The sequence below is a fragment of the Dicentrarchus labrax genome, unplaced genomic scaffold, assembly GCF_905237075.1.
Source record: "Dicentrarchus labrax unplaced genomic scaffold, dlabrax2021, whole genome shotgun sequence".
Lineage (NCBI taxonomy): Eukaryota > Metazoa > Chordata > Actinopteri > Moronidae > Dicentrarchus > Dicentrarchus labrax.
Window position 1 is genome coordinate 10,305,074 of NW_026136723.1, and position 27,288 is coordinate 10,332,361.

Here is a 27,288-nt window from a genome sequence, read left to right on the forward strand (position 1 = left end):
AAGCCTAGTCTCAAAAGCAAGGAAAGGAACTAAGCAAAGTCAGTTAACAGGTATTTTATCATAAACACGAGAAACTGTCTGATATATTTTCATAACAACATAAATTGTTCTTCCAGGATTACAATTACAGTTCCTAAAACAAAAGTGTGCACTATTAATTATGTGTCAATGATGACAATGGGAATCACTAGAAGATAATGAGTTGTGAGCAACTGCAGCTTCTCAGGCTTTAATTATACTCAGGGCTCAGCACTTAAACAGGTTCATAGGTGCTCAAGTGAACCCACATATTCATGTGTGCCTTTTAAACTTTGCAATGTGTTCTGGGGTAATTTGCTGCACATTAATACATGTAGACACATACAAAAGTGTAAGCTGCCCAGTACAACCACAGTCATGCTGGTGGCTCCACTGGACTGACAGCAGAGAAAGAGACTGTGATGTGTATGTGATGTTTTATCCAACCCTCTCCTGCACTATAAAGGTTTCCCCCATCAGTCTCAAGTCTACCTCCTGATGCTAAGCAGCTTCTCAAGGTGCATAAATGCCGTGCAGGCATATTATAATCATTGCCCCTCCTACACATTGAGGATTACCTCCAGGAACCTGCCTTTCCAAAAGACAGGCCGATTAGCAGCTCACCTAATGCCACATGAGGTGCACACTGTGCATCCACGCACCACTACCCTGATAGCTGTGTTTCTACTTGGAAATGTTTGCACCAGCTTTTCCGTGTGGACGTGTAGACGACACCGAAATGGGCGGTTTGGGTTGTCTGCTGGATTGGAATATCTCCCCTCAGGAATCCCAGGATTAGCCTCAGCTGCTCCGACTGTGCCCACAGTGGATTGGGACCCCTTCAGCACATCGCCCGTCAGTCTATCATTAGCTGATGGTCTGTGTTTCCCCCATCTGCAAACTGCCAAATCCTCAGCAATTTATGGATATATTTTTATTTATTTTTTACAATTTGTGGAAGAATTATCTAGCATGACTTGCTGGGCAACCAATCACAAGTGGCGGTATGCCCAGACAGGCTCCGCCCTCATCCAACTGACAGGTACAATGCTCTGGTGGTGGGTGGGTGGGAGTGTGGCAATTATACATCTACCACGAGGTCATCACCCTCCTCTCTTTCTTCTACTCTTCCTTCTACTCTTCCTTTCGGATCCCTCAGTCACCCTGATGGGAGTGAATTAACCATTAAGTTCATTCAAGGATAGGAATGTGTATGTTTGACTGTGACTGTTTGGTCTGTCATTACTCCGTTTGTCTGTCCACCTGTCATTTCTTACCCGCTCACCTTCTGCCTTTACTCTTTCACACTCTTGTTCATTTTCCCCTTTCCCCACTGACCCCTTCCTCCCCCCACCCCTCTCTCTGCCCAGTTACAACATATTTTTGTTGTTATTCTTTTCCTTATCCACTTCTTTGTTTTCATTTATTTTTTGCACATCATCCATCCTCTTTGTTCACTGTGGAGAGAGAGAGAGAGAGAGAGAGAGAGAGAGAGAGAGAGAGAGAGAGAGAGAGAGAGAGAGAGAGAGAGAGAGAGAGAGAGAGAGAGAGAGAGAGAGAGAGAGAGAGAGAGAGAGAGAGAGAGAGAGAGAGAGAGAGAGAGAGAGAGAGAGAGAGAGAGAGAGAGAGAGAGAGAGAGAGAGAGAGAGACCTGGCCACTCTATATTTAGCTGCTGTGCCACTTTCTCCTGTCCCAGAGCACAGGGAAGTGATGTGTCTGTGTGGTTAAACTTACCTTTTGTGGTTGGTAGAAAATGAAATCCAGCCCTAAAAAAATACTTTAACACAGTTAAAAACCTCTACTCGAGGTTGTACAGTATGTTTTAAAGATCTAGATAATGAACTATAATCATTGGGTAATAAGTAGTAATTGTAGCGATTGTGTAGAGAAGTGATTATGCCCCATCATTCAATCACATGGAGCAAAGTCATGGACATAGTATCATCAACCAGCAGGTGCAAGATCCCTGCACCTTTCTGGAGCTCGTTGAAAGACATTTTGGAAGATGTAGGAAATCACAAACTGAAGCAGAAGTCGATGAAGGAGCTTAAAGGAAAGAACAGATTGATGACATCTAACAGTATATCCAAGGATTTGACCTTTCGGATAGTTATTGGATTGTACATACAGAGCGATTTCTCTCTCAGTCTGAGTAAAGAGGAGGAAAAGGAGGGTGTTTGGAAGGAAGGAGAGGTTTTGTGGGTTAAAAGTTTGTGTGAGTGTGTGTTTTGGGGTGTTTACAGAGGACGATGTGTATCTGGGCAGACTTGAATCCAGTGACCGTTAAGTTTGACCGTACAGTAGTGAATTCACACAGAGCTACAAAGCACTCACTGTATGTACGGCCTCCCTCTACACACTCTCACTTACACATAGTGGTTTTCTGCTTGTCATCTTGTCAACATTAGGTTTTTCATTGGCCTTTGATTATCCTGCTGCTTGATGGCAACATCAAAGATTGTCTTTGCTTTAGAAGATAATTCACTCCACGGTAAAAAGATGCTGACTTGTCCATTTCTGTGCATGTTGCCTTTCACCCTCAGTACCCACACTCTTAGGGTCACACAGCAATGGTGGAGGGATTACTACCTTAAATACGTGTAACAATAACATTATACTGTTACTACAGCATAGCAGGATTTGAAATGTAAAATGCAAAAAATAAAAATAAAATTAGCTTTTCCTATATTGGAGGTCCATGCAACAACAATAACATAGGGAGCCAGTGATGAATGTAGCCTGTGTAGAGCTGTAATTATTAATGATGAGCTGTAAAGTTGATAAACTGATCAGTCGATCGTCAGAAAAAGCAACTCAGCAACTTTTTTTGGGGTTTATTTGTCATGAAAATTGTCAAACATTCTCTGGTTCCAGCTTCTCACATGCCACGATTTTCTCTGTTTTATATACAAAATTAAAGATTTTTGATTTTAAATTTTTTCTGTTGGTTGGACAAAATGAGTAATCTGATAGTGTCCCATTGTTTTCTGTTATAGACTAAACAATTGATCAGTTTATGAAAAAATAATAGCTGGAATAATCAATAATATAAAATAATTATTTGATTATTAATTAATTATTAAACTTAGTTTAACCCCATTAGTGGCTGGTGGAACTACTGAATATTTCCATTATCAGTTAATCTGCCAATTATTTCTTTATTTAAATTTTTTAAAATTTGGTCTATAAAATGTAAAAGGAAAACACCAATCACAATTTCCTGAAACCCAAAGGGATGTCTTCAGTTTTAGTCCAACCAACATCCCAAAATCCAAAGAGATTCACTTTTCTATGACAAAGAAAAGCAGCAAATGCTCAAATTCACATAAATTGATCACTTATAAAAAGTTGCTGGATTGTTTGTCAATAGACTAACTGAATAATCAACTATATGTTTGGTGGCTAGCCTTTTTAGATTCCAGTTTGTGTCATTTCACAGTGGTGGCTATAACTTCATAGATATGCTTCTTTTCTACATCTCAGTTGTTATATATGTTGTCTGTATTAATGCACAGTCATTTGTCCGAAACACAGGTAGGTGTCCTGAAGGAAACCCACAGTCTGCAGGGTTTTGTTTGTGCAGTAGGTGATTTGTCATATTAGTTTATAATATTTGTTTGAAATGAAAAGCAGAATACTATTTTCCCTCCATGGCACACAATTTTAAACAAACAGTCAAATAATTGATAATGATAAGTAAATCAGCAGAAAATGACTCTCAATTAATTGTTTGAATCATTTTCAGTCAGTCAAAGCTGTTACAGAATTACTGGTTACAGCTTTTCAAATGTGAGTATTTGCTGAATTTTATATAACTATAAATTGACGATCTTTACACTTTGAATTGTTGGTCAGACATTTCATATTGGCTAATGATTAAGCAAAAAACAAATTATACACTCATCAATAATGAAACTTATTAGTTGCAGTCTAATTTGAAACCTCTGCTCTCACCACGGAGAGTGAAATCTGGTCCATGTGTGGTCCCTAGAAATAGTGGCAGAGCGAGAGCCCTCTGTCTGCATCAACCTCCTCTCATGCATCATCTATAAACTACAAGCTCACTCTCCACGGGAGCACAGTGGGAAATGTAGTTGATCATGTTAATTTGTTTTTTGTGGCACCCTGAGGGAAGTCGGGAGACAAATGAAAGGAGGAAAAAAAGAGTAAAAATAGAGACAAGTCCTGATTCTCATCCATCCCCTTCGGTGGCGGAAAATAATTAGCATCTCATTAGCATACAGTCATAAATACGACGACATGCCGAGAGCAGAGACTGGAGTACAATTCACTACGAGTGCCTTAGAGGGGTGTGTGCGTGCATCATAACAATGGTAGAACAGTGAGATCACTCCTTCCGTTTACATTGTACTTATTATGTAATACATGCTAACAATTTGTGTGTGTGTCTTATACTCATTCACCACCACACTATTGCACACCGTGGACTTATAATTAGGGATGCACCGATATATCGGCAGAACATCAGTATCGGCCTATATTCATGTTGTTGACTGACATCAGCAGTGGCAGATGTTTATTTGTTGTTTCACATCAATTTTGCACTGGTTAAATGTTATGTTAATTATTTCCAACTCAGATATTGTAGAAATAGTCATCTTCGACTTTGTATATTTCTTTGTTTCCCTGGCACGGAAAGGCGAATAACAACAATAAAATACTGCCATCGGCCAAATTGTTATTTTAAACATCACTATTGGTTTTAGACTTTTCCCAATCAGTGCATCCATACTTATAATGTATCTTTCTGTTTTCTGAATAGTTTTAAGCATACACATTCACTAGTGTGTGTTTGGGACATGTATTGACACAACATACCTCAAAGAGAAGATTGTTTCCATCTAGTTTCCGGTAAACATGCTACAAATGTCACTTCATGGAGGCCTCTGATAAAGAAAACGGAGCACGAATCTTGCTCTGACACCCATGATGAAAAAGAGGAGAAAGTCAGTGGGACGAAGACTGTCAAAAGACAGACAGAACAAGAGAATATGAGACCCTTGTAATGACCCTCATAATGGGTAAAATGTCTTGTCTGGGTCATCAGTCACACAAACCACACCTCTGCTCTGTCTGAAGGACAAAATCTGGGACCGCTCTGTCCACCTGCCCGTGTGCACTGAAGTTGAGATGTGAGTTTAATCACTTAGGGGAGTTGTGTGTCTATATATGGGAGTTGTTTGAACAGGTTTTCACTTATTGAATATCTCCTGACAGCCATTCATCCACTTCTGACAGAATATTAGCAGCACAGCAGGGAGATCTTTGGCACCATCACACCCATGAGACCCAATTTGACATTCATAAGGTGTCAATTTATAGTTCAGATCATTGCGGTGAGGTTTTTTCTTTCTTTCTTTTTTTTGCTTTATTCTCATGCTGACTATCCAGGTCTTCCATTTATTCCAGACAAACTAGTGTGTAAAACACATCAGTCCTTGTTTGACGAGGATTTTTCCCAAGAAGGAGCCACAGTTATTAGAGAGCCAGTGTTGAGAAAATGTTCAAGCTTTTAAAGGTTCAGCCACTCTTGTGTGCGATTCATCATTGAATACGAGCAAGTACTAGCAGACATTTATTTATAGGAAAATGTCAGAGATTAGTAGTCCAAGAGAAGGCAAACAGAGTTGAAATTGGTAAAGTAACTATATTTATATTCATTTATATTTATATTCATTTTTCTCAGCCAACAGCTTGTTGGCCTTCTCTAATAGTGCCATTTAGAAAATCTCCTGACTGCGGTTTGCACAGAAGTTGGAGGGAAATTTTGAAAGCTGAGATGTCTCAATTTTAAATTGAAAAGATGTAGTTAGTTGCTGATGCCCAGGATTTATAAGGTTTATAAAAATTGTTAAATGGGGTAATAATTTCAGGCAATGGCTCTGTGGATGGCAGTGCCAGTTGGTCGGATGCTTGGTTGGTCGGCCCTCCCCTTTGAATAACTGTTGATCTTCTGACTTTTCAGTAACATTCCCATCAGCCTTTGTGATTCTTGTTAATCAGTCAAATCAAATCTAGCATTAGCATACCCTAACACATTAAACTGCAATTGTCATTGTGAACCTTTTAGCATGCTGATGTTAGGATTTAGTTTTTTCCTCCATTGAACACTTGCCGGTAGATGTGTTTTAATGTGCTTTAAAGATAGTTGATGGGAACTGAATGGCGTTTAGTGTTTCCTTACCCTGTTTCACCTCTGTTACAGTAAGAGTTACAGCTGCTCTATGTTTGAACTTCCCCTCAGTTTGGCCTCACTTTGTCTCACCACTACTGTTTCTCCGACCACAGCGTGTATGCTTCCTCTGTGTGTGTATGTGTATGTGTGTGAGTGAGAGTGAATCTTACTGACTTTTTCCTTCTGATGCAAGCAATCAGAAATAGGACTCAATTCGCTGCGTTTAAAAGTTGCAGATCTCCAGATTACAAGTGGACACAATCTGCTGGATCCCAAACAATCTGCCCTCAAGTAAAGAACTTTAAATGCCACGACTGTGAAACGAAACAGAGACGCGCTTTTTTTTTCTTCATTCAAACCTCATTGTTGTTGTTTTTCTCCTCCCTTTCCCTCTCTCTATCTACCCAGGTTTCAGGAGAAATGAGGAGATGAGAGCAATGGAGGTACTTCCCATCCTCAAAGAAAAAGTTGCCTTTTTGTCAGGTAAGATGTGTGTGTGTTTCACAAGTCTACCAACCCCGACTGTCTGATCAAGGTAGACACGGCTAATGAAACATGACATCTCTACAGACTACACACAATACACACTGACATCCGTTGTTTAGTCAGTATCAGTAGGATCACAGAATAGAGAGCTTCAGCTGTGTCTTTGCCCCCTACAAGGGTAGCTCAGCCATGTCTGACCTGACACACATTCAGTCTCTCTCTCTCACACACACACACACACACACACACACACACACACACTCGAGTCGTGCCAGGGAAAACTCACATGAGGCCTTACTGGAGATAAGGACTGCCAAGAACATCCAGCAGGATTATTTGTACAACACACAAAAACATTATTCTGTGTGAGTGTGTGAGAGACAGAGTGTGTGTATCATCACGTTTCTATGTGCATGCAAATCTCAATGGAAAAACACTCGTACAGTAGATGTCAGCAGTATCAGACGGAATAACAAAGTGAAATATATGGGTGTGTGTGCGTGTGTGTGTGCACGCACGCACTTCTCTTTGGTCTCCTTGTCTCCGTGTGTGCAGCGAAGGTCACAGGCAGAAACACAATGATGAGGACGATGACTCAGACAAACACACTGAAATTGAGAGAGGGAGAGACAGGGCGCCGTTGCCATGGAGATGACTTACTCTCAGCTACCGCATCCCATAGTAGTTGCTTGCGGAGTAATTGGCTTTGAAATGAAGGAGGGAGGGAGGGAGGTAGAGGAGGGGGCCGCTGGTGAAAAGGAGGGTAAATGAGCTAAGCCTATTTTTTCCGAATCTGGCCCCTTAATAAATCAGCCATGTTCGCCCTCACTCATGTTTGCCTGTTTGCCACGTGAGCGTTTGATTTTCTCCTCTGAGCATCCGGGGCGAGCCTACAGGCGCACAGCAACCCGCCTGAACTCACAAATTTGTGGGCTGAGCGCAGTCAGCCTGTGTTTACAAGTTCCCACGTGATTGGAGCAGCTCTCTGAAGCTGAAACTGGTCAGGAACTAGAAGCAAAATTTTATTATTATTATTATTATTATTATTATTATTATAGTACCAGATTCATAATTCCGTCTCATACTGCTAACAGCAAATGTTACCCAACTAGCACTTAAAATGTCAAGAGACATAGAAAGAAGGCTCTTGAAAGCAGAAATACTGTATTTATCATTTTTAGCCATTCAAGTACCACAGCTCTAGAGGCAGCATATCTTGACAACTATCAGTCAGATTGTCATTGCATTTTGTACAGACATTCTTGATCCCCAGAGGATGCATCCTACTGGCTTTGGAGACCTCCTGACTTATCCTGTAGTTCCACCAGAAGTTTGACATTTATAGTTTTGAGTGAAATATCTCGACTATTGCATCAGGATAAATCTGACTTTTCATCTGCCGCCATCATCAGGTCAAAATGTCAATTTCAACACTTAAGTTTATCACAAAATATCTGCAAAACTAATTACCATCGGCCTCAACTGTACTTTGTGTTTAGTGCTAATTAGGAAACAGGCTTCAATAGTAAAATGGTAAACACTATAGCTGCCAAACATCAGCATGTTAACATTGTCACTGAGGGCATGTTGTTATACTAACTTTAAAATTCAGCCTCACAGGGCCCCTAACATGGCTGTAGATTATCAGTCTTGTTTACATTGTGATTTTGGGCTATAATGAAGATAAGATGCTCTTGATTTTTAATAGTAGGTCCAAATACCTCTGATACACTGAATTTGCATTAACAAAAACATATACAAGGATACAGCAACATACAGTAAAGCTCTTGGTGTATGTTGTATTTTAAATAAAGCAGCATTTTCTTATCTGTGAATGTGGATCGAATGATTTTTGTCTTTTTAGATGACTCCAAAATGTTCTGTGTTATGGTTTCTCAGTGTCTGCCTTGTATTATTAGACTGCTCCATTAGTTTCGAGTTTCTAGCAGAGCAAATAGTGATTTAAATCAATTGTTAATCTGTTGCCACAGGCATTTAATTTAGCAGGCTCAGCATCTCATATTTTTCAAACCTATCACTCATTTATTGGGGTAACTAACTTCTTACTACGATGCCTGTTTTAGATTTTTGCTGATTCAGTGATTAAATTGGTGACAGTCTGGTAATTTGGAATAGCTTTTAGACATTTGCTGTTTAAAAGAACATTATGAATTGTCAGATCTTATGGCAGGTTTGTGCATCACTACGTTGCTACCAAAATGGATAAAATGGAAAATTGACTATACCTTCTGCCATGTTTTAACCCTAATCTGAGTCCCTCTGTGTGTGTGTGTGTGTGTGTGTGTGTGCGTGTGTGTGTGTGTGTATCGTCACAGGTGGCAGAGACAGACGCGGTGGCCCGGTGTTAACGTTTCCATCACGCAGCAACCACGACAGAATACGAACAGACGACCTGAGGAGACTGATCGCCTACCTCGCCGGCATCCCCAGGTTACACATTTATTACATTTGCTCTGTGGTGTGTGTGTGTGTGTGTTTGTGTGTGTTTAGTATCCGTGTGTGTGTTGTCATTAATTTAAAGAGAAGGAGAAGCGATGCCTCAAAACCAAGCAAACACCCGGGGCAAGTGGATGAGGCTCTGCGAGGAAACACGTGAGAGAGCCGAGATGAGCATGTGTCGGGTGAGGGCGGAATGGAGAGAGAAATAATTCAAGACCAGTTAGCCAGCCGCAGCTTTTTCACAGCCAAAAATCCGTTCTAGAGACTCAGTGAGATGCTGAGAGGGGAAAGCCTGAGCTAAGAGAGGGATGTATAGCTGAAAACAAATGATGGCAGGAGGGAGAGATCAACAGAGAAAGCAGTGGAGAGATAGGGAGAGATAGGGAGAGAGAGGGGTGGGGAGGAGGGGATTAAAGCTGACGAGAGAGACGGAGAGCGCATGTGTGAGGAGGTGTGTGTGAGCGGGCGAGTATGTGTGTGTGAAAGCAAAACAAAGTGTCGCAGTAGCCGAGGCAGTGCAGCAGCAGTAGTTACTGTGGACGAGTAGCTCCTCGCCTCGCAGGTAAAACATCTCTCCTCTCCAGCTCTCTGTTTACTCCTCTGTCTCTTTAATCTGGTACGCTCGCCTCCTCCCTCCATCCGTCTTAATCCACCCATCCTCTAACCGTCTGCTCTCATCTCTGTTGAAGTCACCACATTATCTCTGTACGCTTTAAAATGCAAGTAAATTCACTGTACTTTTTTTTTTTTTTTTTTTACTTTTTTTGTGTCCTTTCGTAACCACAACTTCATCATGTCATGTTCATAATCTCTCTCAACTGTGTGGTTTTTGGTGACCAAGGTGTTCTATTTTGGGAAAGGCAACATCTGCACACTGCTGCACACTGGCTATCTACTGACAGGCTGTTCCAGAGGGGGAGAGGGAGAGGTTTGGTAAAGGGTGGAGGTATTTAGAGATGCAATAATAGAGGGATAATACAGTAACAGTTGTCAGAGCAGTCTAAAAATGAAGCAAGGGATGGAGGGATGTTTTCTAAATGCGTAGAATTACCAAATTGAAAGGGAGCAGTCCAGGTTTGCTAAATGAAATAAGTAGCAGTAATAAGATACATGGTGCTAACCGAGCCAGGAAATCGTTTTTCTCCTTAAATCATGAAGACAAATAGACATTTTTTGTAAGGTCTTACATAATTCTTGCAGATGTGAGTTTCAGGTGTGTGGTTGTAGTGTAAGGTTAAGCGAAGATATTGTCGGCCAGAGCGGAGCACCACAGGGATGTGATGTTGCTGATGTACAAATGTGCTGATTTGTATTTTTATCTTTATGCACACGTTTGTGACTCATTCGTCGCAGGTTTCTGTGTGGGTGTTTGTGTGTGTGTGTGGGTGCGTGGGTGGGTGGGTGTTTGCTGCGTAGGCTTCTCACAGTATAGAAAATGCGTCATCTTACTGTTTGTTTTGATTATTTCCTCCCCCCCCCTTTTCCTTTTTCAATCTCCATCGCCCTCTTCTCTTTTCATCTTTCTCTTCTCTCCATCCCTCTCTCATTCTTTCCCACGCCTGTCATCTGTCTCCTCTCTCTGGATTATACTCTCTCCAATCTCTCACCGCCCCTCCCTTCCCCTCCTGCCTCTCTTCTCTTTAATTCCTCCCACTCCCGCCGACCTCCATCCATCCCAGCGAGGAGGTGTGTAAACATGGCTTCACGGTCATCGTTGATATGCGCGGCTCCAAGTGGGACAGCATCAAGCCTCTGCTGAAGATCCTGCAGGAGTCGTTTCCATCCTGCATCCACGTCGCCCTCATCATCAAACCAGACAACTTCTGGCAGAAGCAGAGGACCAACTTCGGCAGCTCCAAGTTCGAGTTTGAGGTAGGACGTTCCTTCAGATTCTTTACAATAAAAGATTATTTCATTGTTTTATTTGCGAACATTTTTTTAACCTGTAAAATATTCATTAAAATGTAAAAATACGTTTTATTTAGGATTATCATATATTAGCATGCATGAAAGCAATATATTTAAACGTATAGACAAATTATGCCATTGAAGTTTAAACCAGAGGAGAATTATGGGAACTGCCTCAGGTGAGATGTGAGGCTTTATAGTCAAAGCTCTACGTCACTTGGCATAGTAACAACATTACTCTTATTATGTAATTATATGCTGCTCAGTTAAGGACAGACTTGGCTATAGTATATTTTTAGCATGCTGTAATGAATTTGAAAATGCCCAGATATAGAGAGATTAAGTACTTCCATTTTATATTTTCCATTTTAAAGTAAAGACTTATAAAATTCAACCATTTTTCCCCTAATTTTCTGTCAGCAGAGTTGTTATAACGACCGCTGTAGCCAGCTGAGCAGCTCATTGTCAGCACATTTCATTATTTTCCTCTCCCCGCTGCTTTTGGGTGCGTACATCACCAGCCGGCTGTCTACCAGAGGGAAAAAAATCCTTCACATTCAATGCAAAAACAGCACACAGCAGATCACGAGGAGCAGTGTTTGTGATGCTGTCAGTCATGCGTTAGAATGCATTTTCACAGCTAATTTAATGATATATTCACAGGCTTATTTTTACGCTCTGACTGTTTCATAGTTATAAACTGACACCAAATCGTGCACCAGTGTGCTCTTACAAATACTGGTACAACACTGAAAATACCACTACATGGGTTAATCAGTGTGGCTTTTCTGCTTTTGAAGTTGTGAAGATGCCTTCGTCTGATTTGAAGCCTATTTAGTAAATTACTTCTAATGAGGACTAGCTAACGACTGCCCGCCCTCCTGTTTGATCTGAAAAGAACCTTACTTACTACAATAATGATCAGCTTCTTGTCTGTCTTGTTGTTTCTTTGGACAGTTTGTGCTTGGGTTCCTGCACAGTGTGTTTCTGATATGTTCCAATATCTTCCACTGTAGTCTGATGACACCATATTGATTGTTTGAGGGGAAGAATAGGCAGATGCCACAGGGCAGGTTACAGTTATCCATGAGCCGCCCTGCCATGCCACACATTGATTGGACTCACTGCATGTGTATCTGTATGTGTGCCTGCCTTCATGCGTCACTACATACTGTACATTTATTAAGATTGTGATGACTGTTTCTAGGACTATAGTAGTCCAAACCTGATTGAACTGGTCTGCTACTTCCAGTGTATTTTGTGTTACTGTAGCAAGTGTGTGTGACTGAATATTTTCTCCTGGTTTGGTAAAATGAAAACTAGCGTAGGGGGTAGGACATTACTCTCTCTGTCCTCTCTCCTTCGTGTTGAATTGAGACTGAAAGAAGGGAAGCAGTGAGCCGAAGCACAGTGAGCCGCCTGCAACCTCGATTCTGATTGCTGATAAATTACGTGGTACTGTTGGGGGGTGGGTGTACTGTACCCAACAGCCCTGCCCGATTCTCCCTCTCACTATTCAACAGAGTACAAATCAATTAACTTGAACAACAACAGTGAACATAGCAGTATCAGTATTTTCCCCTGGCAAGAGCCATCATGCTTTTTTACCCAAGGACAACAGAGTGTTTCTGCATTGTTTGGCCTACACAAAGCTATCTAGCTATCGTTCTGTCTCCATCCATCTCTGGCCATGTGTGTGGGGGTGTTGTGCGGAGGTGGCTTAGCAGAAACACAGAGGCACTGAAACCAAACAGGGAGACATTTCCTTGCTGTATCTATGAAACTGATATTGTAATATGCAATTGTTGTGAGGAGAGGATTTGAATTTCACTTAGCTCTACAGCGAAGGACAACCAGGGGAGATCAAAGAGAATTAAACACGTAAAACTAATTTCTAAGTTTAGAAGTCACAAAGGACAGCATGTCGTGTGAACAGTGGGTGCTGTAAAAAGTGTTTTTTGCCTTTTTTTAGATTCATATGGCGTTGTGAAGCTACAGTGTTGAATTGGCAGGATGAAGAGGATAAGATGGGCGTCATGTCATTGATGTATTAAGTTATTAATTACATTTTTGCTAAAAATAACATCTCTGCAACTGCACTGTCATTAAAAAGTCCTGTGTTGGTATGTTTTAGGAGCGAGAGGTTGGTAATGTAAAATTTTCAACAGCACAAGAATGCAGCAAAGAAAGGCAGTGGGAGGAGACATTAGAGGCATTTCGAACTCAATTGACTGAATTTAACCCAAATCTGCCTAAACCCCCTTCAATTTCTCTTTCTCTCTTGACTACTTGTCTTCCTCCTTTCGTCCTTAGACCACCATGGTGTCACTAGAGGGCCTGACGAAGGTCGTCGACCCCTCCCAACTAACGGCAGACTTTGACGGCAGCCTGGACTACAACCATGAGGAGTGGATAGAGGTGAGATTGGGCCACTGATTCTGTCACTCAGGCCTGTCTGCCTGATCGGAAAATCTATCTTAAAATCTCTAAAACCCCCAATGACTACAGTATATAGTAGGTACAGCAGTCCTGTAAATAAGCAGAACATGGGAAAAGTGGATGACTTGTATTAAAAATGCACAGTAGTCCTGGCTGTAATAGGGGTAATATGAGCCTCATTATAAGCCACATTCTTCATTTAGTTGTGAGTAGATGGTAAACAGTCACATTCATAAACTGTCCCTTACTTGGCTGTTTTGCTGTGTTTTTGTTCAGGTGCGCGTGGCGTTTGAGGAGTTCTCTGGTCACGCCACCCAGATGCTGGCTCGACTAGAGGAGATGCAAGAAACAGTGTCAAGGAAAGACTTTCCCCAAGATCTGGAAGGAGCCAGGCGGATGATAGAAGAACATGCCACGTTGAAGAAGAAAGTCATAAAAGCCCCGATAGAAGAGCTGGACACTGAGGGCCAGAGGTAAGCACACAAACACTTAAGTGGTGTCACATCATAAAGGCCATCATAAGCCTTTATTCCTTCTTCCCTTTACTCTTCTTTATCAATCATGTGGGAGAATGTTTTGGGTCATTATAAAAACTGTGCATGTACAACCCTTTGAATAATTTGTACTTGCTTGTAGGCTTTTGTGATCTTTGTGCAAATTAAGCTTATTCCTTTCATGCACACTTTGTTTTAAATAAATGTCAACTGAAAGTTTAAATGTTAATACAATACTTTTGAGGAAAGCAGAAGCGCAAACACACAAACAGTAAAGAGTAAAAGAAGGAGGAAAAAAGACACAAGGGTTAATGGCAGCAAAAGCAATAACAAAGCTTGTAAAGCTTAAAGGGGCATTGTACTCTGTCAGAAATGCTTCTCAGATGGTAAAATAGCTTCAGAAACCCCCTCCCCCCCACACCTTTCCAACTTCAGATTGGGGTGGGGTTTTTTGTCCGAACGTTTCTGTACATTTTATTTTTTTTTGTTAAAGTTTTTTCTTCGCTATTGGAACGGAGGGTGAAGCGGGCGAGTTGCAATCTGCAAATACATTGCTAGATGCCACCAAATCCTTCACACTGGACCTTTAATACTCTTCTACAATCATAAGAATGATATTAAAATCCATTAAATCCATCTCCAGGTTGCTCCAGCGAATCCAGAGCAGCGAGTCCTTCTCCAACCGTAATGGTGGAAGCGGTGGCAGCGGCGGCAGCAGCAGTAGCAGCAGCGGGATGTGTAACGCCGACACACAGGGCCTGGTGCCACGGATCACCCAGCTGCTGGACAAACTGCACTCCACCCGACAGCACCTCCACCAGGCCTGGCACGTCCGCAAGCTCCAGCTGGATCAGTGTTTCCAGCTCCGCCTGTTCGAACAGGACGCAGAGAAGGTCGGTGGATGGCGGGAGTCAGGGGGGGTCAATCAGCATGAGCAGCGATGTAGTGGTAATCTATAATCAGAGCTGGTGATCACTGTAGGGCAGACAACTGCCAATACAAACAAAAACTTAATTACACCCACAGAGAAGCATTGATTTGTACTGTATATGCAGCAGCTCATGAAGTCATGTCCTTTTTTATTTTGGACCTTAAACAGCGGCTTAAACTTTATTTCACAAATAAAACGGTAGGTAAAAACTAAATGGCGTCTCCCTCCACCACATCCCAGGGTAGCAGCCAGGGAGATGGAAGATAGTTTATGCAGGCACAAGGCCACCAACTCTGGCTGCCACCCTGACAGTTCAGGTGATGACAGCTGCGGCACAAAATAGAAAGAGACAGGCAGAGAATTCAGAGATCCATGTTTGAGTGAGTAGAATAAAATAGCAGGTTGCAGCAACAGAAAGAGCTGCAGTCTTGGATACACTGCAGCAGTAGGAGCTTGTTGCTAGGACACCACAGGCCACGAGTTGTTCTCTTGGAGAGCCTGAGAGGATACTCTTAATAGAGGCAGTCCATTTCTCTGTATTCTGGCCTGGAAAGATGACAAGTATCGGCACACCGCAGCAACACTCAGGTCTACCCACACGGCTAAGTGCCAGCTGTTTGTTTTTACCTGCTCTTGCACTGATCTGTGAAAGTTAATGATGAACCTGTACCTTTTGTGTATGTTTTCATTTGGCTGGCTAACATTTTCTTTTTGGTCTATGTGTCTGTTCTGTCATTGCCCCCGTGCCTCAGATGTTTGACTGGATCATGCACAACAAGGGTTTGTTCCTGGCAGGCTACACAGAGATTGGCAACAACCACCCCCACGCTGTAGAGCTGCAAACCCAGCACAACCACTTCGCTATGAACTGCATGGTAAGACACACACATAAACACACAGCACTGATTCGCAGCAGGAGGTAATGCTTTTCCGCCCACTTGGAGTATCGAGTCCATGCCCTGCGCTGTATAATCATATAGTTATTGCACTTAGCGTCAACCTCTAGTACTGTGTTTGAGTGTTTGTTTGGAGCAGCCTGTACTTGTGTGCACTAGCGCGTTTTTTGTGTGTTAGCAGCAGCACAACCAGGTATTGAGTAATCCTATTTTTTTCATCCACAGTCGGCCTTATGTAACCATTATGAAACTTTTGAGACGAGGAATCAATCTAGCCGGCAGAGTTTCTGTCCTCGGATGAGAAATGATACCAATAATTCGATAGGCCTCGCCTCAGTCTCTGTTCCTCTTTTACTCGCAGTGCTTAATTTACCCTTTCCTCAAGCCTACCTCTTCATCTGTCTACTATTTCTTTTTTCATTTCATTTTCACCCAATGGTGGCTGCTTAATCTCCCCACAACCCCCTCTGTTTAACCATCTCTGTCCCTCTCTCCCTGCCCTGCTGTGCAGAACGTGTACGTTAATATCAACCGCATCATGTCAGTGGGAAACCGGCTGCTGGAGTCTGGTCACTACGCATCCCAGCAGATCAAGCAGATCTCAGGCCAGCTGGAGAAGGAGTGGAAGGCCTTCGCCGCGGCACTGGATGAACGCAGCACGCTGTTGGAGATGTCAGCCAGCTTCCATCAGAAATGTGACCAGGTGAGTCAGGTTGTTTACCTCTAAAAATTATTGAAACTATGAATTGAAAACAACCTCTCCGCAGTTTTGTTTAGACAATATTGTGTTTTATTTCAGGAAATAGTTTAGTTTTTGTAATTTAACAAAACTCACTATTGATTTGACATCAAAGAAATAGTTCAACATTTTGAGAAGGACCCTTATCATCTCTGTAGACTAATATGAAGCTAGAGCCAGCAGCTGGTTAACTTAGCTTAGCATAAAGAAAATCTAGACAAACTCTTCCCACTCCCTAGGTAACAAAATCTAACCACCAGCACATCTAAAGCTTGTTAATTAAAACATTATATATGTTTAATTCTGACATTGATGTATCTTTGGAAGCGGCTGAGGTGTTGACCTTTCCTATCTTAATGGATTCCCACAGACTTTCTGGGTTGTAAAATACCCATTTGGCTTCGTTAAGTCTATAAAGCCTAACATATGCGTTTCATTAACATATATTTACATACACATACGCAGAATGTAGGTAAAGTATTTGTTATCTGCTGTTATTTCTGTCTGTGCTCATTAGTCGGACCACTATGGAGTGATTCATAGCCAGAAAAAGCATAAAATCCCAACTGGGGAACATGGGTGGTACGACTTTTCCGACCTGGAATATCGCCGTCATCAGACCAGCCTTTCATGTTTGTGTGCTGAAATAGAAGCAGCTATTTTCCCCCAGAGTTTTCCAGAGTTTCACCCCAACCTTTTCTCCTCTACACATACTGAGAAGCTAATTTTAAATCTTTGTTCTACTCATGTATCTTATTCCAATTATCGTGGGAAAGATGTTTAAAAGGCAGTAATGAAATCGCTTCAACTTTCTGATATTTCTTTAAGGCCAGCATTGCTGATTGGTTTGTTTTCCTCCCCTCCCACATGGGGGTACAGAAAGTTCTAGGAAGTCACCACAGGCCAATATACAGCACAGTCAGCCATGGATAATTCTTCTGAAAAAGTCTTAAGAGAGCTCATAAGCATATGAAAGGACATTTCTGCGAGTTTAAGCTCAGTAATGGTAAAGAAAATGCTCCTCAGGCGATTTCGTGTGCACTCTGGTATGTCTGACTAACATGTGACTCCAGGGCAGAGCACAAGGATGTATATGCCACTGCCTCATGTCCTGTCTCATGTGAAATGCTTTACATCTGAGTGGCAGTTTGGGTAAATGCATGTGTGCGTTTCTTGGCCTGCAGTACATGAGTAACGTGGACTCATGGTGTAAGGCATGCGGCGAAGTGGATTTGCCCTCCGAGCTGCAAGACCTTGAAGACGGCATCCACCACCACCAAGGCCTGTATGAACACATCACCGCTGCTTACTCTGAGGTAACATCACACTTTATCTACATATATAATGTGTTCATTAGGGAAAATAAACTTTTAAAATGAAGTGTACTCTCAAACTTTAAAAAATGTGCCTCTGATATAGGTGGGTTCTCTTTGGGTAGAATTGCTTTTTGTAAGATGAAATCAAAATTAAAGCTTTTTCCTGTCAACTTCTATACAGTACAACCCTGTACTTCAAATTTAATTTAAAAGAGAAAACTACTTTTACACTGACCTTATTAAAGGATTGCAACTGTAAAGAACAAAAAATGAAAAGTTATTTTTTGTTCTTATTCCTCTTTTGTGGCTCTTTCATTTATCATTTCTTTTTTTAGTTTCCAAATATAACATCAAAAGTGTGTCCTTTCCCAGGCAATTGTCCTTACAGATTGCTGGCAGTTGGTATTTGGATTATATTTCTAGGTTGAGTCAAATACAAATCATATTTATGGCAATATACTTTTAACTCCTGTGCATTTGTGTAGTAGTTGTGAGTGAAAAATAACGCAACAGCTTCTGTTCTGACTGTTCCTCAGGTGAGCCAAGATGGCAAAGCCCTGCTGGACAAGCTGCAGCGACCTTTGACCCCAGGTGGTGCTGATTCACTGACAGCATCGGCAAACTACTCCAAGGCAGTGCACCACGTCCTGGACATCATCCACGAGGTGCTGCATCATCAGAGACAGCTGGAAAACATCTGGCAACACCGCAAAGTGCGGCTGCACCAACGCCTGCAGCTCTGCGTCTTTCAACAGGACGTCCAACAGGTACACACACACACACACACACACACGCATATATTCATTTATTTATTTATTTTTATATGTACGTGCATGTTTTCTCGCATACATGGTAATTTCAGGACCAAACTTAATTGCCAGTTTTTTCAGGATAACATGAGAGGGTTAGACAGTAATTTGAAAATAGCAGGGTAGCTTACTGGTTAGAAGAATTCTACTCTTAATAGAGGGTTTGATCCCAGCAGCAGCCATGTTTCCTATCAAAATGTCCTTGAGCAAGTTGCTAGAAGCTTGCGTCTTCACTCATCATGCATTTCTGTGGAAAGGAACATTGGATAAAAGCCCAAAATGTAAATGTTCTCTGCAGAATAAAGGCCTGAAAAACAAGTATAATGAGTATGTCATAATCAAATAGGCCAATATGATAATGCAGTTGCATACTGTCCAAAAATCATGGGCATTCCTGAGTGTGTTGACCAGGCAACAGTTGCTATGGCAACTGAATTGGGTCATATGTCCATGCAGATGCTGTTCATCCATTAACATTTTAAAAGACAGAGTGCAGGGAGAGAAGTGTGAAAAGAAAAGGCTCGGTGCAACACCTTGTTCAACACCGATCCTAATTTCTGTCTTTCCTCTTCTCTTATCCACTCTTTTGATTATCATCAACACTTGTGGCTTATCTACCACCTTAGAGCACCCCCTTGTGGTTGTCCATGTCCTGATGTTTGTCTCACTTGGTTGGACGTGTGGTCTCTGTGCACAGGTGCTGGACTGGATAGAAAACCATGGCGAAGCCTTCCTCAGCAAACACACAGGTGTGGGAAAGTCCCTCCACCGAGCTCGAGCTCTACAGAAACGCCACGAAGATTTTGAGGAAGTGGCACAGGTATCTTGGTTCTGTTTTTGTAACTCTCCCTCTCTACTAGATTTAAGCCAATATGTTGACAGTTATATTTTTCTATATTCATGCCATCTTAAGTACATTTTGCTAACTTGCACACTTTTACTTAAGTTGCATTTTCAGTATTTGAAAATTTGTGCTGCAGTATTGCTGCTTCTTTCCCTTAAATAAAGGACCTTCACTGCTAGGGCTGCAACTTATGGTAAAAACATCATATTCTGATTATTTTGACAGATACTGCGATATGATTCACAATTAGTGCGAAAATGATTGTTTTTGCATCACAAATTTATATTTTTACTGAAAAACTATTAAAATCACAATGATGTGAAAAAGACAAGATTTGTAGGCCAGGACATCTTTGCAGCAGTCCTTCATTATAATGCTGTTTTGTAACACATTTTACTCTTATCAAAACATTTTAGCTTCTGTGATTTGCATATTGCACTAATATTTTGATTAATTGTGCAGCCCTATTCACCGCTGCTAAAAACTGACAAAATATTGCAGAATACCTGCACAGAATCAGCTTTAACCAGAAAACATTAATATAATTCTTCTGATATCCCACCTTATTGAAGCCATTTGTTTCAGTAGCATCTTTTTCTTCCTCTTTATATCACATTCACCCACTCTCTGTTTCTATTTCCTCTCACTAGTTATCTCTGTGCAGCTGTACTATCACCGACTCTAATCAGTGTACATGTCTGTCATTTTCGTCCTGCTTTCTGTCCCTGCGCTTGTTCAAATATGTTTTACTTTATGTTTTACTTTTATTATACTGTCTTCTTGGGTTGATCCATCTCTTTCTTTCCATCGGTGTAGAATACGTACACCAATGCAGACAAGCTGCTGGAGGCGGCCGAGCAGCTGGCCCAGACGGGAGAGTGCGACCCAGAGGAGATCTACCAGGCCGCCCACCAGCTCGAAGACAGAATCCAAGACTTTGTTCGCCGCGTGGAGCAGCGCAAAGTCCTGCTGGACATGTCTGTCGCCTTCCACACACACGTCAAAGAGGTAGGCAGGGAGGATGACATAATGCTGAAGTGGATGGTGGGCTGTGTGTTTGTGTGGATGAGAGCTTTCACAGTGCTCTCTGATCAAGAGGGGAATAATTACCAGATAAAATGGAATATGTGTGTATTGTTTTGGTTTTATCCAGTTAGTCACATAGAGGTGGCCATTTTTTGATCTGAGGACATTTTCCAGTCTTCTTTTGATAAATGAGGATAGTTTGGGGATATGGTTAGTATTAGAATCTGGTTTAGGTGAGGATTATCGAGGTTTATCTTTACCATGACAATGGATTCAGATGGCAGTCACTGGACTGTCCTCTGTGAGTGTCATTAAACACTTATTAAAAATGCTGTGATTGCAAAAGCGATGGAACATTTGTGTTACTGACTGTTACAGTGTGATAACAGTGTGTATTCTGTGACCAGAGTGAGATTTTGAGCTTTGAGCAGTGTGAGCTTCAATCCAAGTCCATCAAACAACGTGTGTGACTTAATTTTGATGGAGTGAGATTAAACAAATATTATCTTTTTAGCCATTATAATATTCAAAATATAATAGTTTTTTTTTTTTTTTTTTTTTTTTTTTTACAATTAACAGAAGCATCATAGCATAGTGTAAGAACAGTCTGTGCTGTAAAAAGTTTTTATATATATCATTTTAATAAACGTTCCTCTGTAGCTGTGGACATGGCTGGAGGAGCTCCAGAAGGAGCTGCTGGACGACGTTTATGCCGAGTCGGTGGAGGCCGTCCAGGATCTGATCAAACGCTTCGGCCAGCAGCAGCAGACCACGCTGCAGGTCACCGTCAACGTCATTAAGGAGGGAGAGGACCTCATCCAGCAGCTCAGGTAGAGATTAATAAAAAATAAAAACAACCTTCCTAATAGTGAAACCAGACAAGCTGAAATGATACATTTATATGTTCTTTAAAAAGCAGAGAGTGGCGTGTAGAGAGAAAGGAAACAACTCATTGACACAACAACTTATTTTAAACTTTTAATAGAGCCCCTAAGGTAATTCTTCAGTTATGCTATACTGTATATTTTATATTATATGTTTCTTGTTTAAACAGTATGCACATGCATGTCAGTGGATGCATTCTTCTTCTCTGCACAGTTTTCTAACTGCAACTAAATCAAACCTACAAATTAGTAAACATGGAAACAAGACTAAACTAAAAATGGTTCCTCTGACAGTGATCTGAAACCACCCTAAATTTCACTTCTGATGTGAATCCAAAAGCAGGCCAATACAATCTGCAAAACTAGTATCAACTGTATCAGGCAACTACAGTAAGTAACACCAACAAACTGACCCCAATCAATCCTGTAAACCACTAGTTAAGCGAGAGAATCCAGCAGCAGTGAAAGAAAACAATATAATTGCGCACATAGTATGCGGAACAAATTATGCGGGTTACTGCCTCATTTAAGCCAATTAGTGACAATAAAAAGTTGGTGCTGGTTACATAATGGACTTCTTCTTGTTTTTCTCTCCATAGAACTTTGGCAGGATAGTTTAGACATAGAATGTGCAAATTTAATAACGGGGAGACGCATTAAACCAAAAAAAGAAATCTGAGAGGACAGAATGGGGTGTTGGAAAGGTGGATGCAGTTGACCCTCATTCTCCAACTCTATTTTTATACAGAGGATGTTCCAGTCTCTCTTCTTCCTCCCTCTTCATCCACCCCCTTTGTTCTCTCTCTCTCTCTCTCTCTCTCTCTCTCTCTCTCTCTCTCTCTCTCTCTCTCTCTCTCTCTCTTTCTCTCTCTCGCTCCCTGTTTCTGTCTTTCTCTCCATCCCTCTCTCCCCAGTGTATTGGCTCCTCAGTGAATTCTTACATAAGTCTGCCACACAATTAGACACACACTTATAAAAGCAGTCCCCCCGGTGGGCGACTGTAACTCTACACACCTTTCATTTGTGTGTGTGTGTGTGTGTGTGTGTGTGTGTGTGAAATTATTCTCAGTTTAACAAAGGAAAATGAAAAAGCAACAACATCTAATATCCGGAACAATATTGAATAGGTTTTTTGTTCAAAAAAGAAATCCATTCAGTAAAAGTAATGTGTATCTACAAGAGGATTCTGAAATTTAAATGGAAAGGTGAAATTATATTTGCTTCATATTCATGCAGAACTTTCCACAATTTAAATTAAGTGAACATCAGCTCCCTTTTGGCAGCTTGAAATCCACAGCTTTGCTATATTACAGCTGAATAAGCCACTGCAGGCTGTGCTATGCAGCAGTTTTTCGAGCAGCTAAGTTCGCTTGGCTTCGTGCCCAACTGTGTCTTTATAGCCATTTTAAAAGTGCCTTGCGCTGCCTCTCACCGCTTATTACTTAATTGTGCGTTTCTGTTCCAGGGACTCGGCCATCTCCAGCAACAAGACGCCCCACAACAGCTCCATCAACCACATCGAGAGCGTCCTGCAGCAGCTGGACGAGGCCCAGGCCCAGATGGAGGAGCTCTTCCAGGAGAGGAAGATCAAACTGGAGCTCTTCCTGCAGCTCCGCATCTTCGAGAGGGATGCCATTGATGTGAGTCTGCATGGGAGGAGGAGGAGGAGCAGGGAGCAGGGCTAGCTTAGTGCTATACTCTCTATTTGTGACATTCGACTCGAAGCTTAATGACATATCAGTCATACTATTTTTAGACTTTATTTCAAAAAGCAGATCCAATGTCAATTAGGAATGTAAAGATAAATCAGTTAATGAATAAATCCCGATACAAATATGTGAGGATTCAAATTGGTGAGATGAAAAAGGATTTGTGGTATCAAGGAGCAAAGTTTTACTTCACATACATAAATATGCATTATGCATACCCTACCTCAGGATTTAAAAAAGGATTCTAAAATTTCATGAAAACAATGTGAGAGAATATAGATTTTGTAGATTTGTCTGAGACATCTTCAGCCTCATTTTGTTGAAGAAAATAAATTACATCATTAACCCAGTATCATGAATTGTATCGAATCATGAGTTGAGTGTACCATTCCATCCCTAATGTCGATAAATTTGTATTTGGTCTCTGAAAAGTGGAATCTCATTGTCCTTCCTCAGATCATCTCTGACCTGGAGTCGTGGAACGAGGAGCTCACAGGTCAGATGAATGATTTTGACACAGAGGACCTGACGCTGGCCGAGCAGAGACTGCAGCACCACGCTGACAAGGCTCTGACCATGAACAACCTCACCTTCGATGTCATCCACCAGGGACAGGAGCTGCTGCAGTACGTCAATGAAGTCCAGGCCTCTGGTAAGTACACCACTCAGACCATACCCTACAGTATTATGCCGTCCAGGGTAGCCATTAGTCTTATAATAAGCTAGTTTTTCTGGCTTTCTTTCATTGTTATTTAAGTTTTCTTGAAATTGTGTCCAGGCATTAAAAGGTCTTAAAAAGCAAATACTCTACTCTTCCATATCTGTCCTCCTGTGCTCCTGCTATTATGAGCTATTATATCTGAAATGCTGTGAAGTAGAAGTGAAGAGATGTTTGACTGTCACCTTGTTGCTGCATCAGACATCAGTCATTGTTCAGCTGAGGGTTAAAGCAGGATACAGCTCATGTTCACTGTTGCTGCACAGATTTCTGTGTTGGCTACATTAGTTTAATATTGATACTGTGTAGGTGTCGCGGGTCAGATTCGGTCAGTGTTTGTGATGAGAGGCACCCACTCACTAACCATAATAACTCACCTGTGATCTCACATGCTAATAGGTGCTCTCTAAAACAGCACAAGGAATGGTTACATCATGTCACGTGTATAGAAACATACTGATAATATCCATAGGAGTTATTAGAATCAAGGTAAATTAATTTATAACACTAATACAGATGTGAGTTATTAGGACTGTTGGGGATAAAAGTAATTAAAGTTAATAGCAGGTCTACTGTAGCCATCCAAAGCTAATGTCAGTGTTTGTCTTGCCTGCAGGCGTGGAGCTTCTGTGTGACCGGGATGTCGATATGGCTACGCGGGTTCAGCACCTGCTGGAGTTTCTCCATGAGAAGCAGCAAGAACTCGACTTGGCAACCGAGCAGCACCGCAGGCACTTGGAGCAGTGCGTTCAGCTGAGACACCTACAGGCGGAAGTCAAACAGGTAGAACACAGTCACATACCTGTGAAAAGGCACCACCTGCAGCCAAGATTTTGTAACTACACTATACTAAGATATCTGGAATTTGGGTTGGTGACATTTGATCACAACTGTCTCTCTTTTTTTTCAGGTTCTGGGTTGGATTCGTAACGGCGAGTCAATGCTGAACGCTGGTCTGATAACAGCCAGCTCCCTGCAGGAAGCTGAACAACTGCAGAGAGAACATGAACAGTTTCAACACGCTATTGAGGTGTTTGTTTACACCATCAGTTTCTCCCTCTATTATGTGTTCTGTTTGCAGCTAGATTTCTGCTTTGTTAATTGCTAATTATTCTGGTCATTCTAACCCTGTCCTTTCTCCACCTTTTCATTCTCTGCAGAAAACTCACCAGAGTGCCCTGCAGGTTCAGCAGAAGGCAGAGGCTCTGCTCCAGGCAAACCATTATGACATGGACCTGATCAGAGACTGCGCAGAGAGTGTGGCCTCCCACTGGCAGCAGCTCATGCTGAAAATGGAGGACCGACTCAAGCTGGTCAATGCCTCAGTGGCCTTCTACAAGACCTCTGAACAGGTAGGGGACCTCAAGGAGGGTTCAGAATTTGATATGATTTCTTTGTCCCAAAAATTCCACAAAAAAAACACATTTCAGTGTTTTCCCCTAGATGACACACCAAATGTGTTTGTCTCTACAGGTCTGCAGTGTGTTGGAGAGCCTGGAGCAAGAGTATAAGAGAGAGGAGGACTGGTGCGGAGGAGCCGACAAACTGGGACCCAACTGTGAAACGGACCATGTCACCCCCATGATCAGTAAACACTTGGAGCAGAAAGAGGCTTTCCTCAAGGTAACATATAGCAATGTCAGACCAAACCCTACACATAGCATCAAGTTACATCTCTGATCTCAGTGTGTGTGTTGATATTTCTATCAGGCGTGCACTCTTGCCAGAAGAAACGCAGACGTCTTCCTCAAGTACATGCACAGGAACAGCGTCAACATGCCCGGGATGCTGAGCCACGTCAAGGCACCAGAACAGCAGGTTAAAAGTGAGTATCAGACATTACCTAGGCTGTAACACCTGAACACTGAATGTCGTGAATGAGAGTGTATGAAAACTAGTTGGCAAGCGAGCAGACAGGTTAGTTAAAAGTAATAGGGGAAAAAAGCTATAAATAATGGATAAATGGTTAGGTTAAAGTAGTGGATGGCCTGAATGGTCAAAATACATAGTAATGCAGTTGAAATATTTAGCTAAAAGTAATGGATAAACAGTTGAAGTTGTTACTTAATTTAATTAGAAATCACAGAAGATTAACAGGAATAATTAAACACTTTACAAATGAATAAAGGACCAATGAAATAGTCATGTTTTTGGTCATTTGGGCTGATTAATAAGGGCACTTCCATTCTTCCTGTCCAAACAAGAAAAGCTCTTTAACAAGTCTGGGATCTTGCTGTGTCCTGCCAGTATGCAGTACTGATTAAATCCTTTGAGTTAGGTTTGGTGCTGAATGCCTCAATTTGTGTTTCTGTTGTGTTAAGACATCCTCAACGAGCTGCTACAGAGAGAGAATCGTGTTCTCCACTTTTGGACCATGAGGAAACGACGGCTGGACCAGTGTCAGCAGTATGTGGTGTTTGAACGCAGTGCCAAACAGGTAAATGAAACAAATAACCTATAGTAATACAGCACTCTGGTCTCTGTTGTCATGTGATATAAAAATACATGGGTCCTGTGTGTTTGTATGGTTTTAGGCTCTGGAGTGGATTCATGACACTGGGGAGTTTTACCTGTCCACACACACCTCCACTGGCTCGAGTATCCACCACACGCAGGAACTGCTAAAGGAGCACGAGGACTTCCACATCACAGCCAAGGTTGGCCTCACACTCTCGCACAAACAACCATGTGACTGTGTGTATGCTCGTGTGCATGCATTTGACACTCTCTCCTCCTTCAGCAAACTAAGGAGCGTGTGAAGCTGCTGATCCAGCTGGCTGACGGCTTCTGCGAGAAGGGCCACAGTCACGCGGGGGAGATCAAAAAATGGGTGACTGCGGTAGACAAACGCTACAGAGACTTCTCCCTGCGTATGGACAAGTACCGCTGCAGCCTGGAGAAAGCACTGGGCATCTCCTCGGACTCTAACAAGGCAGTAAGTGGTCATGTTAGTTTGCTAAGGGGTTACAGGGGTAGACAATAAGCTAATTATTTTTATAAAATTATTTGTTTTGTCTCTTGAAATCTCCTAAATCTTTTTAATTTGTCTCTGTCTGTGTCAGAGTAAGGATCTCCAGTTGGACATCATCCCAGCAACGGCTCCAGGGTCAGAGGTCAAGCTGCGGGATGCTGCTCACGAGCTAAACGAGGAGAAACGCAAGTCGGCACGCAGAAAGGAGTATGTCATCACTTCCTGTTTATTTTGCACTTTCAGATATCGGAAAAAATGCTGAATTGTTCAGAACGGGTTTATAGAAAAATAAAAGAGGCTATTCCAGAATAATTTAGCAGATTGAAAAGTGCGCTAGGTTGTGTTTTATAAAATTGTTTATCATTTAGCCTGCAGAGCTACAAGCTCCACTACTGAACAGTAGGTGCTATGCCTACTGACTAAGCTAGTCAGAATTGTGTTTT

The 27,288-nt window shown here is 41.8% G+C and overlaps 1 protein-coding gene across 5 annotated transcripts in view; it reads left to right on the forward strand.

Annotated features, from left to right (window-relative positions):
• The window catches only part of trioa (trio Rho guanine nucleotide exchange factor a), a 69,839-nt gene that overhangs the window by 22,026 nt on the left and 20,525 nt on the right, over nt 1-27,288 (forward strand). For all 5 annotated transcript variants that reach the window (XM_051389617.1, XM_051389618.1, XM_051389615.1 and 2 more), the window contains exons 3-26: nt 6,624-6,698; nt 9,038-9,152; nt 10,841-11,033; nt 13,383-13,487; nt 13,785-13,981; nt 14,646-14,895; nt 15,686-15,808; nt 16,341-16,532; nt 17,753-17,884; nt 18,421-18,651; nt 19,391-19,513; nt 20,354-20,545; nt 21,224-21,393; nt 22,913-23,087; nt 23,613-23,808; nt 24,491-24,657; nt 24,785-24,904; nt 25,035-25,226; nt 25,348-25,497; nt 25,585-25,699; nt 26,196-26,311; nt 26,409-26,531; nt 26,615-26,809; nt 26,937-27,052. In XM_051389617.1, coding sequence (XP_051245577.1) covers nt 6,624-6,698; nt 9,038-9,152; nt 10,841-11,033; nt 13,383-13,487; nt 13,785-13,981; nt 14,646-14,895; nt 15,686-15,808; nt 16,341-16,532; nt 17,753-17,884; nt 18,421-18,651; nt 19,391-19,513; nt 20,354-20,545; nt 21,224-21,393; nt 22,913-23,087; nt 23,613-23,808; nt 24,491-24,657; nt 24,785-24,904; nt 25,035-25,226; nt 25,348-25,497; nt 25,585-25,699; nt 26,196-26,311; nt 26,409-26,531; nt 26,615-26,809; nt 26,937-27,052 — 3,763 coding nt within the window. The remainder of the gene's footprint in view (nt 1-6,623; nt 6,699-9,037; nt 9,153-10,840; nt 11,034-13,382; nt 13,488-13,784; nt 13,982-14,645; nt 14,896-15,685; nt 15,809-16,340; nt 16,533-17,752; nt 17,885-18,420; nt 18,652-19,390; nt 19,514-20,353; nt 20,546-21,223; nt 21,394-22,912; nt 23,088-23,612; nt 23,809-24,490; nt 24,658-24,784; nt 24,905-25,034; nt 25,227-25,347; nt 25,498-25,584; nt 25,700-26,195; nt 26,312-26,408; nt 26,532-26,614; nt 26,810-26,936; nt 27,053-27,288) is intronic.